Source organism: Ornithorhynchus anatinus, chromosome 3 (genome assembly GCF_004115215.2).
Source record: "Ornithorhynchus anatinus isolate Pmale09 chromosome 3, mOrnAna1.pri.v4, whole genome shotgun sequence".
Taxonomy (NCBI): domain Eukaryota; kingdom Metazoa; phylum Chordata; class Mammalia; order Monotremata; family Ornithorhynchidae; genus Ornithorhynchus; species Ornithorhynchus anatinus.
The window spans coordinates 9535018-9549663 of record NC_041730.1 but is presented as its reverse complement, the minus strand read 5'-3'; the positions used below and the strand labels follow the sequence as shown (position 1 = coordinate 9549663).

General features: G+C 49.7%; 1 protein-coding gene across 8 annotated transcripts in view; it reads right to left on the bottom strand.

Moving 5' to 3' along the window:
• Positions 1-2042: 2042 nt before the first annotated feature.
• Positions 2043-14646, bottom strand: part of PLEKHA7 (pleckstrin homology domain containing A7) — a 243919-nt gene continuing 231315 nt past the window's right edge. For all 8 annotated transcript variants that reach the window (XM_029059746.2, XM_029059747.2, XM_029059748.2 and 5 more), the window contains 3 exons: positions 11206-11339; positions 10598-10749; positions 2043-3483 (listed from right to left, as the gene is read on the bottom strand). In XM_029059746.2, the coding sequence (XP_028915579.1) occupies positions 3461-3483; positions 10598-10749; positions 11206-11339 (309 nt within the window). In that variant the 3' untranslated portion in view covers positions 2043-3460. The remainder of the gene's footprint in view (positions 3484-10597; positions 10750-11205; positions 11340-14646) is intronic.

The window sequence follows — 14646 nt, the reverse complement described above, 5'->3', positions numbered from 1 at the left end:
TAAGCGGTCCCAGGAGCCCTTACATAATTACTCACCTGTTTGGCCAGGGTTTCCAGTCAGTCAGAGGGTCTGGAGGAGCTGAGTCGACTCAGAGGCAGGTAACTACTCCGACTTCAGGAAACTGTCAGTTGGGCCTCGCTGAGGGAGACTGCTGTGCCCAGAGAATGTGACAGTTCACCCTGCCTTCATTCAATCATTCTATCAAGGGTATTTAATGAACATGCACTGTGTGCACAGCACTGTACTAAGCAATTGGGAGAGTTCAATAGACTAAACAGACATGATCCTGCCCTCAAGGAGCTCACAATCTAGCAGGAAAGACGGCATGAAAAACAAATTTCACAAAAGGGAAGCTACTGGGGATAAAGAAAGATATGTAGACAAGTTCTTTGGGTCAGGAATGAATATCTAAGTGTTTAGGAGGACAGATTTAAGGGCATAGGTAGCACAGAAGAAGAAGGAAAATCTGATGGAGAGATGAGAGGTTAGTCAGGGAATGCTTACTAGAGAATTAGGATTTTTAGTGGGGCTTTGAATATGGAGAGAGTAGTGGTCCGGCAGATGTGGAGGGCAAGAAGTTAATAATTAATAATAATAATGTTGGTATTTGTTAGCGCTTACTATGTGCAGAGCACTGTTCTAAGCGCTGGGGTAGACACAGGGGAATCAGGTGTCCCACGTGGGGCTCAGTCTTCATCCCCATTTTACAGATGAGGGAACTGAGGCACAGAAAGTTAAGTGACTTGCCCACAGTCACACAGCCGACAAGTGGCAGAGCTGGGATTCGAACTCACGAGCCCTGACTCCAAAGCCTGTGCTCTTTCCACTGTGCCACGCAGGCGGGGGGCTGGAGGAGGGAATGTGAACAAGGTGTTGACAGTGAGAGGCAAGGTCAAGGCCCAGTAAGTAGGTTGGCTTTAGAGAAGCCAAGTGTGAGAGCAGGGTTAAAGTGGGAGAGGAGCGAGGATAGGTATATGGAAGAGAGCCGATAGTCTTAAATTCATTCAATTCATTCGTATTTATTGAGTGCGTACTCTGTGCAGAGCCCTGTACTAAGCACTTGGGAGAGTCCAATATAAACAATAGACACATTCCTTGCCCACAGTGAGCTTACAGTCTAGAGGGGAGACACATTAATATAAATAAATTACAGATATGAACATGTGCTGTGGGGCTGTGGTGGGGGGAGATGAATAAAGGGAACAGATCAGGTTGATGGAGAAGAGGAAAGGAGGGCTTAGTCAGGGAAGCCCTTCTGGGGATGTGCTTTCAAAAAGACTTTGAATGGAGGGAAAGTTATTGTCTTGTGGATAGGAGGAAAGAGGGCGTTCTAGTCTGGGTGAATATCAAAGTGCTTAAGTGAGGAGTTTCTGTATGATATAGAAATGAATGGTCAACAATCAAAGGCTTTTGAGGGGTGAGGAGATGTGTGCAGAATGAGAAGCATCATGGCCTAGCAGATAGAGCATGGGCCTGGGAGTCAGAAGGACCTGGGTTCTAATCCTGGCTCCTCCACTTTGCTGTGTAACCTTGAGCAAGTCACTTCACTTCTCTTTGCCTCAGTTACCTCATCTATAAAATAGGATTAAAGACCGTGAGCCCCAAGTGGGACAGGGACTGTGTCCAACCTGATTTGCTTGTATCCACCTCAGCACTTAGTACAGTGCCAGCACTTAATAAGCACTTACCAAAAACCACAATTATTATTACCGTGTTTCCGCAAAATGATCCAGGCAGCAGAGCGAGGTATGGACTGGAGAGCAGAGAGGCAGGAGATAGGGAGGTCCCCAAGAAGACCGGAGGCGGCTGTCGAGACGGGATATGGACAAGTGCTTTGGCCCGGGTGGTGGCAGTTTGGTTGGTGAGGAAGGGGCAGATTCTAGAGACGATGTGAAGACTGACTCACGTGGCCACCAACCACAGGAGGGGGAGTCGGACAGCATCGGCCAGCGAGGTCACAGCAAAACTTCAACAATGAAGCGCTGAAAACAGCAAATCCCCAACCCAAGATGTTCGGAGAAAGAATCCCCAAAAGGCAGGTGGCGAATCGTGTTAATACTTTAATCTGTACATAGACATAGTTTGCAAACCATTACATTTTTATTTAAATTAATGTTTCCTTGTAAAATACTCATTTTGGTTTCCTTTTCTTTCCCCCAACAAAATTTCTTAAAAAGGCAAAAAATAAAATCATTTTATTTTGGCAAAAACATAACCAAGTTGACACTGGTAGTATACAGAGTTAGTTAAAAATAGACTGCATCTTCTAAATAGATTTCTTGAGAATATTTCTTTTATCTGAGTAATCAAAATACAATATGAATTACCATCTTAGTAGACTCATAGACGAATCCATTTCTTAACCGTTATTTGAAGGTAGCAAAAGACAAGTGAGCCGTCTCACCCGGGATGCTGAAAGTGTTTGAGTGGTTTTCTCCCTCAGGACGGGGGTCCAGAGGCCACGGGCCTTCTGACGGTGGTCTCTGCAGACTCCGCCCACCAAGGGACCCTACTCTGTCCAATATTTGCTGGTGTCTGCTGCCAAAATCGGGATTCACACCCAGGCCTGATGAGTCAAATGCCCTGGTGTGGGACTTCAGAGTACCTTTGGGAGACATGTGACAAATCTACCTCATTTTGCTTTTTATTTTTTGATGATTAAAAAGGGAGACAGGAACTTTCGAGGTGTCCATTCTGTTGCTTCCAGGTCTGTTCTGTCAACTGCTTTCCCGTTCCTGCTTTCATTTCCAGATTCCATTCTTCGTTTTTCTAAGGAGACTGAATTCCTCGCTTCCAGTGGGAGATCGAGACGATCGAAGCAGCAGTGGGGGTGGCTGGGGGGAGTAGCAGGAAGCTGGGTAGGGAGGGTCCGTGTAGAAGGGTCTCTTCACATCCCCATCTGTGCAGTGAATGCCCCCCCAACTCTGGTCCAAGTGCAGCTCAACCCAAGCTGGCTCTTGGCATTTAAGCCAAAGGCTGATGTCTGCTTTCCATAGGAATCTTCCCCTCCAGAAGGCTCCTCGACAAACTGTCCGCTCTTCTTTCTGTGATGCTCAGGCTTTGCCTGAGTGAAATTTTCCCGCTCAAATTCATCTGACGCTCTAGTGCCTGCGTGCTCCAGTCTCCCCCACTTCACAGTGCCACGACTTCCCCGAGCCTTCAAAATCCGCCCTGGGGGCCTCTGGTTGAGGCAGCTGAAATTCAACCAGATTGTCAGAACTACTTCCCATCTCCTCAGCACCAGACCAAAGTGATGAAATGGATTTGGTTTCAAAAAAGCAGTGTCGGTGCTAGGCCGGGGGGATCGAAACCGCTTTGCCTGGAACATTCGGAAACACGTGTGGTGCAGGTCTTGGGTCTTGGGTCAGCGGGTGGTTCAGACACTGAGCTGCTCCTTGGCTTCTGGGTTTTCCTTGGTTGGAGCGGGGGGTCTGAAGCCCGTGGTGGACGGCTTCGGGTCTCAGTGTTCAGTGCCGGCTTTGGCTGTGAGGAAGTAAAGCGGAAGGCTGTGAGAGACCAGGCCGAGGGATGGAGTGGGGAGGGGGCCAGTCTGCACGTTCAGAGAAGCGGGATGGCGGGCAAAAGGCTGTCTACGCACATTCGCACACACACACGGGCAGCGGAGAACACTGGACACACTGCAAGAGTCGGAGCGCGATGTGCAGGGTATGACGGGAGACCGAAATGGAGTGAACTGGCTGTGGTGGGGAGGGGGTGTGCGGGGAGTGGCCTGGAGTCTCCAGACCAGCCCCTCTGTGCCCCTCCCAGAGACCACACTAATGAGTCAAGAGCCACCCTCTCCAGGAAGGCGGCTCACAGATACCCATAGAAGATACTCCTAGAAGCAGTGTGGCTTAGTGAAAAGAGCACGGGCTTGGGACTCAGAGATCGAGGATTCTAAACCCGGCTCCGCCACTTGCCAGCTGTGTGATTTTGGGCAAGTCACTTAACTGCTCTGTGACTCAGTTACCTCATCTGGAAAATGGGGATTATGACTGTGAGCCCCACGTGGGACAACCTGATTCCCTTGTATCTACCCTAGCACTTAGAACAGTGCTCTGCACATAGTAAGCGCTTAACAAATACCAACATTAATTAATTAACAGTGCTTGGCACATAGTAAGTGCTTAACAAATGTCACTATTATTATAGACTCACCCCCTTAATTTCTCCACCACCCAGGTGGTTGGAAACAGCACCATTCTCACTCTCCCCACACTGACATCCGACTCCCTCAGAAGCAGTGTGGTCTAGTGGAAAGCGCCTAAGCCAGGGAGCCAGAGGAGCTGGTTTCTAATCTCACCTCTGCCACTTGCCTGCTGTGTGACCATGGGTAAGTCACTTAACTACCCTGGCCCTCAGTTTCCTCATCTGTAAATTGAGGATGAAAGGCTTATTCTCTCTCCCCTTTAGTCTGTGAGCCCTGGGTGGGCTAGGGACAGTCTGAGTGAATTGTCTTGTATGTATTGTTAAGCACAGTGCTGGGAACCTAGTAAGTGCTTAACAACAACTAACAAGTAAAGGTATCAATGAAGCAGTGTGGCCTCATGGAAATAGTATGTGTCTGGGAGCCAGAGGACCTGGGTTCTCATCCTGGCTCCTCCACTTGTCTGCTGAATGACCTTGGGCAAGTCACTTCATTTCTCAGTGCCTCAGTTTCCTCATCTGTAAAATGGGGATTGAATACCTTTTCTTCCTCCTACTTGGACTATGAACCCTATGTGGGACAGAGACTGTGTCCCATCTGATTGACTTCTATCTACCCTAGCGCTTAGAATAGTGCTTGGCACATTGTAAGCGCTTACCAAATACAAAAAAAACCTACCACTGCCTATTATTAATTATAATTATCTCCCTCCAAGCCGCTTCTCATGACCAGCCTGTAGAGTGTCACCCCTTGTTTCCGAGTATTCCCACGAGTATTCCAAACCACATATCATCCCATGGGGCTCCCTCCCTCCCACTCCAGGTCTGCCCCTGGGACCTGAGCCACTTGGATTTCAGCAGAAGGTTCCCCGGTAACCACTCTGATTCGGGGTGTCTTTAGGCATGGCTCCACCTGGGAAAGACCTTCCCCCCAGGGAAGTTCCCCAACCCCAGGTGGGGGAGGAGGCTCAGCCTGGGCTCCCGTCCCCCCACACCCCGAGCCAGAGCCGGTGACCCTTCCCACCGTCCGAGGGGCTGGCAGAACCCAGGGGGAATCGACTGGCAGATGGGGCCGGCCAGGATCGGGCGACTGAAAGCGGCAAATGGCAGAAGATGGCAGAGGCTGCACTGAGGGTCTCTCCCTGGCCTGCTCTGGGCTGAGGAGGGGAGAAGCAGCAGATGGCACCGGCCGGAGGGAGCTGGCCCCATCACCGGCGCGGAGAGGACGGCTTAGGAGAGCCGCACCCTAGGGTGGCAGTCAAAGTCCGGAGAAGTCACGCAGGATGGCAGCACGGAGGCAAACCAGACATGCCAAGAGCAGTGAGTTCTTACTTGGAAGGTGTTTAGACAAACGTGTAGTGAAATCCATTGCTTAAGGGGCAGTGAGGTGGCTGGGGTGCACAAGGTGAGGGTGCTTTAGGCGGGAAAGCCGACAGCTGAGCTGGAAGGGATCACACAGGAATCGCGCGGTCAGGTTAGGCGGGTCCTGGCTGAGGCCGGTCCGTTCCACCAAGCGGACTTGGTGGGAAAACCCATCCGGAGCACCGGAGAAGCGAAGAGGCCTTCCCAGGGATGGCCCCGGCAAACCCACACCCGCTACCGGGGCCATTCGCCAAAGAAACGGAGCAGACTCTATCGGGAGCAATCCGCAAACCATTTCCTCAAGGCACTCCCGTCAATCAATTGGATTTACTGATCATTCACCATGTGCAGAGCACTGTGCTAAACGCTTGGGAGAGTGCAATACAGAGTTGGTAGACGCAATCTCTGACCTTAAGGAGCTAACAGTCTAGAAAGGAACTTACAGTCCAGAGGGAATCTTACAGTCTAGAGATCAAAACAAAACAAAACATGGATCCCCTTCCCCAGAACCACCAAGCCCGTGGGTAGTGTCCCCTGAAAGGGAGGGAGGGAAGGGGTGAAGCCTAGCATTTCCCTGCTCTCAAACTCATCAGGCAGCCTCCTCCTGAATGACCGAATAGGCAATGAAAAACCTGGCTGGGGACCAGGTACATAGCCAGCCGGAGAGCGAGGGGGAGAGAGGAAAGGCCCCTGGGAAATTCATACCTGCAATTTATTTAATCCATAATTTATTTATTTATATTGAATATGTCCCCCCATCTAAACTGTAAGCTCGTTGTGGCGGGGAACTACCCGTCAACTCTGCTATACTCTACTCTCCCAAGCACTTAGTACAGTGCTTGCTCTGCAGGCAGTAAGAGCTCAGTAAATACCCTTGATTGACTGACTCATTGATTGATTGAGACGGACACCACCACCATGCCAGGATCTTTTGCCTCCTGATGGTCTCAAGAACAGTCTATCTCCCTAATGATTGGGCCATGAAATCTGGGAGTCGTGAATGGAAATCAGGAAACCTGGCCAGACCCCAAAATCAACGTCCGACTACAATAAAATGTGCACACTCCCTTCCTCTAATGCCATTTGATCTGCACCTTGATCTCATCTATTTCACTGCAGACCTCTTGCCCACAACCTCCCTCAGGCCTGGAACTCCCTCCTGCTTCATATCTGACAGTCCACCACTCTCCCTACCTTAAAACCACACCTCCTCTGAGATGTCTTCCCTGACTAACACCTAATTTCCCCTATCTGCCCCTCCCCTCTGTGTTTCCTATGCATTTGGTTGTGTATCCACTAATGGCTATAATACTCACCCCAGCCCCACAGTACTTAATGTACTCTTATACTCACTATTTCCCCGATCTGTAATTTAGTTTAATGTCTGCCTCCCCCTCTAAGTGTAAGGTCCTTGTTGGCTGGGATCGTGTCTACCACTTCTAGTGTACTGGACTTTCTGAAATGCTTAATACAGTGTTTGGCATACAGTGCTCAATAAATACCATTGATTGACAGACTGACCTCTCTGGGCTCTGTTCTGTCATCTGTAAAATGGGGACGGAGAATGTCTGATCTGATTATTTTGTAGCGTCTTTGGCACACAGTGAGTGCTTCATAAGTGCCGTCGTTGTAATCACTGCTATTAAAAAACAAAGTGCTCCCAACTCCAGTCAGAAAACCCTCCCTCCCTCCTAACTCCTTCCTTCCCCTCATCTCACCCCGGGATTCACTCGAGCCACAAGAACAATTTTCGATTGACTGCTTGTTTGTCTGCTTTGTCTCCTCTGGGGGCCTCTGAGCTGGCTGAGGGCAGAGGCCTTGGGGGAGGGACGCTTTCTCCCAGATACCTTGCAAAGAGTTAGCACCTGGGGAGCTCCTGGCAGGTCAGTGAAGGGGCCCCCACCATCCAGCAGGCCGTCGGTAGGATCTACAACATCCCTTGAAACTGGACTTTTCTTGTGCCAGAGACTTCAAATTGAAACAGAAACATCCCCACCTGAAACTCTAGGTCATCGAAGGGCTCCAAAGCCTTTTCCACTCAGTTTCCCCTGTCCCACCCCCCTCAGCGATCTCCCTGCCTGCTGTAGAGCTGCCTCAGTTCCCCATCGTGACCTCAGGGGCCAATGGGAGGTGGGCACCATTTTGGAAGCTGAGAGGAGAGCAGAGCCAACGAGCCAGCTGGCCAATCTCAGGGTGCCTGGACCCCGCTGAGCTACCACATCTTCCCTCCGGCTACATCCCCAACAGGCCCTTAGGGTATTTCCAGACATGCTGTTCCTGGGGGCTGCCAATCATCCGCTGGCCTGGAATAGAGCTCCAACCCTTTCTGGAGAGACGGGCACGGCCTGATAGCCCCGGGAATCAAGCTCGTACCTGGGGCATCTTGCCTTTGAATTTTTTTTACACCAACACTGCACATTCGATGACCACTGTTACCATGGCAACCCTTACTGGCCCCTCCGGGATATCTGGAATTTTAGGGCTGGGTCCCTGCCCTCAGCCCCTGCTGACCTGACTTTGAGGGGGACAGAGCCCCAGGATTGAGACCCCCAGAAGTGCCACAGAGGGCTTCAGCAAGGGAGTTTTGGCCCTTTGGAGAATAATAATAATAATCATTGTGGCATTTCTAAAGTGCTTACTATGTTGCCAAGCACTGTACTAAGCGCTGGTATGGATACAAGCAAATCAGGTTGGATACAGTCCCTGTCCCATATGGGGCTCACAATCTCAATCCCCATTTTACAGATGAGACAACTGAGGCCCAGAGAAAAGAAGTGACTTGCCCAAGGCCTCACAGTAGACATGTGGTGGAGCTGGGATTAGAACTCCATGATCTTGTGACTCCCAGGCCCGTGGTTGATCCATTATACCAAGCTGCTTTCTCAGCAGAACCTGCAGAAGAGTCTGGCTGGGTATCAGATCTAAACATGGGGAAACAGGTCTGGGGAGGGACGAAGGGAGGAAGGGAAGAGACCCCAAGTTTGCTCAAGGGAATTACAAATGGTCAAATGTTGCTTGGGGTCTCACGTCCTGACTCCCTCCTAGTAGGGCAGCTGCAGGCTTTAGAGTGGGCGGCAGCAGGCAGCCTGGCCTTCACTTTTGCCCTTTTCGGAGAGCAAGGCTTTGTCTGACTCTGGGTATCCTTTCAGGTGCAAGTGACTCACTTTTCCCTTTACCCAACTGAGTCAGGTTAGAAGCAGCATGACCTACTGGATGGAACAAATGCCTTAGAATCAGAAGGATCTGGGTTCAAATTCTGACTCCATTACTTGTCTGCTGTGTGACCTTGGGCAAATCACTTCACTTCTCTGGGTCTCAGTTACCTCATCAGTCAAACGGTGATTAAGACTGTGAATCCCGTATGGGACAGGGACTGTGACCAATGTGATTTGCTTGTATCGATCCCAGTGCTTAGTACAGTGATTAGCACACAGTAAGTGCTTAACAAAAACTATTATCATTATTATTATCATTATTGGGCTGTGAAGGGTCCAGGGAAAGTGGCCAACCCAGCCTTGGCCAGTTCCAACACACTTAACTCATCCAGGGTCCAAGGATCATATTTGTATATCTTCCCACCTCACCCAACCCAAAGGAAAACCCCCAAACCTCCCAGTAGCAGGCCAGTTTTCAACTAGAAATCCAGGGCAAAGATTCTCTCCCCAACCTAAAAGAAGATGGGATCTCTCATAAAACTTCCAAACGCACACATGCGCATAAACACACAGAACTCTGATGTCACTTCATCAACTAGAGGTATAGTGTGGCCTCTCTGAATGCCGCATGGCCTAGTAGGGAAAGAGCATATGGCTGGGAAACCTTGGGTTTCCAAAGGGCAGGTCACTTAACCTCTCTGGGCCTCCATTTCCTCATGTCTAAAATGGGAATATGATAGACTGTGAGCTCAGGGTGGGGTAGGGATGGTTTCCAATCTCATATTCTTGTATTTATGGCACAGTGGATAGAGCATAGGCCTGGGAGTCAGAAGGTCATGGGTTCTAATCCCAGCTCTACCATTTGTTTGCTATGTTCTAATCCTGACTCCATTACTTGTTTGCTGTGTGACCTTGGGCAAATCACTAAACTTCTCTGTGCCTTAGTTAACTCACCTGTACAATGGGGATTGAGACTGCGAGCCCCACATGGGACAAGGGACTGTGTCCAACCCGATTTGCTTGTATCCACTCCAGTGCTTACTACAGTGTCTAGTACATAATAAGTGTTGAACAACTACCAAATTAATAATAATAATAATGGTATTTATTCAGTGCTTATTATGTGCCAAGCACTGTTCTAAGTGCTGGGATAGATACAAGGTAATCAGGTTGTCCCACATGGGGCTCACACTTTTAATCTCCATTTTGCAGATGAGGTAACTGAGGCACAGAGAAGTTAAGTGACTTGCCCAAGGTCACACAGCAGACAAGTGGCAGAGCCGGGATTAGAACCCATGTACTCTGACTCCCAGGTCTGGGTTCTTTCCACTGAGCCACGCTGAGCTTCCAATTTATGCACTTCTTACTATTATTATTATTGTTATGCCAGCACTTAACACAGAGTAAGCACTTAATAAGTGCTTAAACTATTGTGATTATCTTATCTTAGAGAAGCAGCATGGCTTAGTGGATAGAGCACGGGCCTGGGAGTCAGAAGGACATAGGTTCTAATCCCGGCTTTGCCACATGTCTGCTGCATGACCTTGAGCAAATCACTTCACTTTTCTGGGCTTCAGTTCCTTCATCTGTAAAATGGGGATGGAGAGTGTAAGTCCCATGTGGGATAGGAACCGTTTCCAACATGCTTAGCTTGTAACTACCCCAGCACTTAGAACAGGGCTTGGCACATAGCAGATGCTTACCAACTAGCATAATTATTAATTATTATTATCATCTAAGCCCAAGAGCCTAGCCTAGGGCCATGTCTTCTTGCCTCTTGCCGGGCCATGACTTAGCCCATTGAAGACACCCAATCCCGGATGCGGAGCTTCCGGAAATCCCGTCTCCGAGTCTGAGCTTTCTGCTGGGGAAAGAGCCTGACCCCGGTGACCCTTGTCCCTTCTCAGTGGTGTAAGCTCCACCGGAGGCATTACCTGCCACCTGCTTGCTCCGCTGTGAGGCCTCAGATGCCAGGGTAGAGGAGATGGTGATAATGCGCTCCTGCTCCTGCAGCTGGGAATCCAGATCCCCGGAGTGCCGCCTGTCCTGGCTGGCGGTGAGGGCAGTAGGGGAGGGCAGCGGGTGCCTGTTGCAAGGAGAGATGAAGAGTCATTGGAGGATTTCGAGAAGGGGAGCGATGAGTTCCAAATGGCATTAAAAAAAAATGATTCAAAGGGTTGTATGTAAGAGAAATAGGTCTCTTCTTGTAGACTATAAACTTCTGGTGGGCAGGGATCATGTCTACAACCCTATTGTATTGTTCCAGTAATTTAGTATTTGTTAAGCACTTGCTATGTACCATGCACTGTTCTAAGAGCTGGGGTAGATACAAGTTAATCAGGTTGGACACGGTCCCTGTCCCACACTGGGCTCCCAAGTGCTTAGTTCAGTGCAGGGTAGAGGGAGATCAGAGATGTGAGAGTTGTTGGGCAGCCAGGCAAGGGAGCAGCTCTGTTAGGTTAGAAAGATGTATTTTTCTGGGTGGGGACACAGGCCACCCCCATCTTAGGGCTAACGAAAATAGCCAAGGAAAATCAGAGACCTGGATCGGGTGAGGAGACTCCGTATCTTCTCAGCTTTGCGGTATCTTGCCTCCAATTCTTCCATACTGAGAGGTTCCTCTGGCTCCAGATCCACGTACCTCTCTGGGATGGAGACCTTCTCAGGTTTGGACAGCTGGAGAAGGAGGGAGAGGGAGGGGAAGGGGGAGAGAGAGAAGAAGGGGGAGAGAAATGTGTGTGGGGGTGGGAAACAGAGAGGGAGAGAGAGAGGAGAAAGAGGGGAGAGAGGGAAGAGAGGAGAGGTGAGAAACAGGGAGGGAGAGGAAGACGATAAAGGGAGAGAGAAAGGTGAGGAGAGAGGTGAGAAAAGGGAGAAGAGAGAGGTGCGGGGGGAGAGAGAAGAGGAAGGGGGGGAGAGAGGAAGGAGAGTAGAGAGGTGAGAGTGGGGAATAGAGGAGAGAGTGAGACTGTGAAGCAGATGAATTCAGGAAGCCCTTGGATTTGGCCCATTATTTGGGACACTCAATTTGTAAGTCCCTTGAGAGGGTCTGTGCCTAATCCCCACCTGTGTACCCTTTCTTGGCATTTAGTACAGTGCTCTGCACACAGTAAGCATTTAATCGATAGTATTACCACTACCCAACTGATTACTTGTAAGTGGCCTAAAAGAGCAGGTGCAATATGGGAAGTGGAAGGCAGGAGGAAGGGGAGTAAACTAATTTCTTATGAGCAGAAAACGTGTCTACCAATTCTATTGCCTTCTCCCACGGGCTTAATACAGTAAGTGCTCAATAAATACCACTGATTGATCGATACCCTGAAGATGTTCCGGTTTTTCCAACTCAGAGGCGGCTAGAAAACCGGGCAAGATGGAGGTCTTCCCCAATTAGCCCTCCCCAACTAGGCCCTCATTTCTCTCCTCTCCCACTCCCTTCTGTGTTGCCCTGGCACTTGGATTTGTGCCCTTTATTCACTCTTCAATCAGCTCCACAGTATTTACGTACATATCCATAATTTATTTATACTAATGTCTATCTCCCCCCTCTAGTCCGTAAGCTCTCTGTGGGCAAGGAACACGTCTACAACTCTGTCACATTTTACTCTCCCAAGCGCTTGGTACAGTGCTCTGCCATAGTAAACGCTCAATAGATATGTTTTATCGGTTGATCGAGGAAGCCCTTCCCTCTTGGTGAGCCGATCGACTCACACACCGGACTCTGAGAGGCGAGTGATCTCACCCTGAGGGGTGGTTCAGGGCTCTGCCCACCATAACCGCTCAGTGGTATTTATTGAGCCGTCACTGGCCATTGTCATATAGGATAAACGCCTCAGCTTCTTTGGCCTTTCTTCAAAGGCTCAAGTCTCTAATCTTTTCACAGCCCGCCAGGTTTCCTCGGAATCCAGTTTCTCCCTGGCCTCCTGAGATGGTGGAGGACGGGATCCCCCCATCCCCCAGGGGTCTAGGCCCGGACCACCCAATCCTGGGACAGTGGGCTTCCCAGCGAGGGCGGACAGACGCTGTGGGCCGCTAGCCACCCCCTCGGCACAAACTCATTTTAACTACAGTGTGGTCCTCCACCCTACTTGGCTTTTCTCAAAGCTGCGTGTCACGATGTCTTTGAGCCACGAGATGGCGGCGGTGGACCGTCGGTGGTGCTAAAGCCCGCATCCCCGACCAGTCCCTACTTCTCCAATCCAATCCCTACTTCACTCTGCAGCCAGGATCATTTCTCTACAGAAACGTTCAGGACGGTGTCACCCGCTCCTCAAAAAACTCCAGTGGTTGCCCATCCACCTCCACATTAAACAAAAAAACCCCTCACCACTGGCTTTAAAGCGGTGCAGCAACTTGCCCCCTCCTACCTCACTTCACGGACTTCGCTCCTCTAGTGCTAACCTTCTCACTATGCCTCCATCTCACCTATATCACCTCCGACCCTTAGCCCACGTCTTGCCTCTGGCCTGGAACACTCTCCTTCCTCAAATCCCATAATTACACTCCCCTGCTTCAAAACCTTATTGAAAGACATCTCCTCCAAGAGGCCTTCCCAGACTAAGACCCAGCTTTCCTCATCTCCCACTCCCTTCTGTGCTACCCTGACTTGTTCCTGTTGCGCTTTCCCCCTCCCAGCTCCACAGCACTTATGTACATATCTGTCATTTTATTTATTTGTATTCTTGTCTGTCTCCCCAGCTCTAGACTGTAAGTTCCTTGTGGGCAAGGAATGTGTCAGTTTATCATTGTACTGTACTCTCCCAAGCGCTTAATACAGTGCTCTGCACACAGTAAGCACTCATTAAGTATGATTGAATGAATACACACTAATCAAGTTGGACAAGTCCCTATCCCACACTGGGATCACAGTCTTAACCCTCATTTTCCAGGTGGGGAGACCAGAGAATAATAATAATAGTAATGATGGCATTTGTTAAGCGCTGACTACGTATCAAGCACTTTTCTAAGTACTGGGAAAGATACAAGCTAATCAGGTTGGACACAGTCCCTGTCCCACAAGGGGCTCAAAGTCTTAAGCCTCATTTTACAGATGAGGAAACTGAGGCTCAGAGAAGTGAAGTGACTTGCCCCCGGTCACACAGCAGACAAGTGGAGGATCTGGGATTAGAACCCAGGCCTGTGCTCTATCTACTAGGCCACGCTGCTTCTCCTTCTCCCACTGAGATCAAAAAGGGCTCTCTGAGGCCCGGGCAGAGTGACCGGCCACATATGGTTCTGGGTACATATATCTGATCCTCATCTCCTCTAGAAGGCCTTCCCAGACTGAGCCCTCCCTTTTCCTCTGCTCCTCCTCCCCTCCCCAAAGCCCCTACTCCCACCCTCTGCTCTACCCCCACCTCCCCACCCCACAGCACTTGTGTATATTTGTACATATTCATTATTTTATTTTATTAATGACATGTATATATCTATAATTCTATTTATCTATTTTGATGCTATTGATGCCTGTCTACTTATTTTGTTTTGTTGTCTGTCTCCCTGCTTCTAGACCGTGAGCCCGTTGTTGGGTAGGGATCAGCTCTATTTTTTGCTGAATTGTATTTTCCAAGTGTTTAGTACAATGCTCTGCACACAGTAAGCACTCAATAAATACGAGTGAGTGAATGAATGAATGATCCACTGGGCCACCAATTTTGAACTAATGTCCTTACTGCTTCCTTCCAGGGCTTAGTGGTTGCAACTGCTTCTCAGACCCCACCGCTGCAGTTGGTAACCTCTCCCAACTGCGCCGAACACTGTGAGGGGCTTCCAGGAAAGAGCTGGGACCCGGGCCCGCCCACAAGGAGGCTGCAGTCCATGCAGTCCACACACATACAAGTCTTAGATCACACAATTTGCAAATAAAACACTCCCCAACAGAAATGCCTATTCGTAGAGGGAGCGACACACTAGTTCCAGGGGAGAGGGAGTGATTGGATTGACCGGTGATGGGCAGGGTCAATCCGGGAAGCCTTCACAGAGGTGG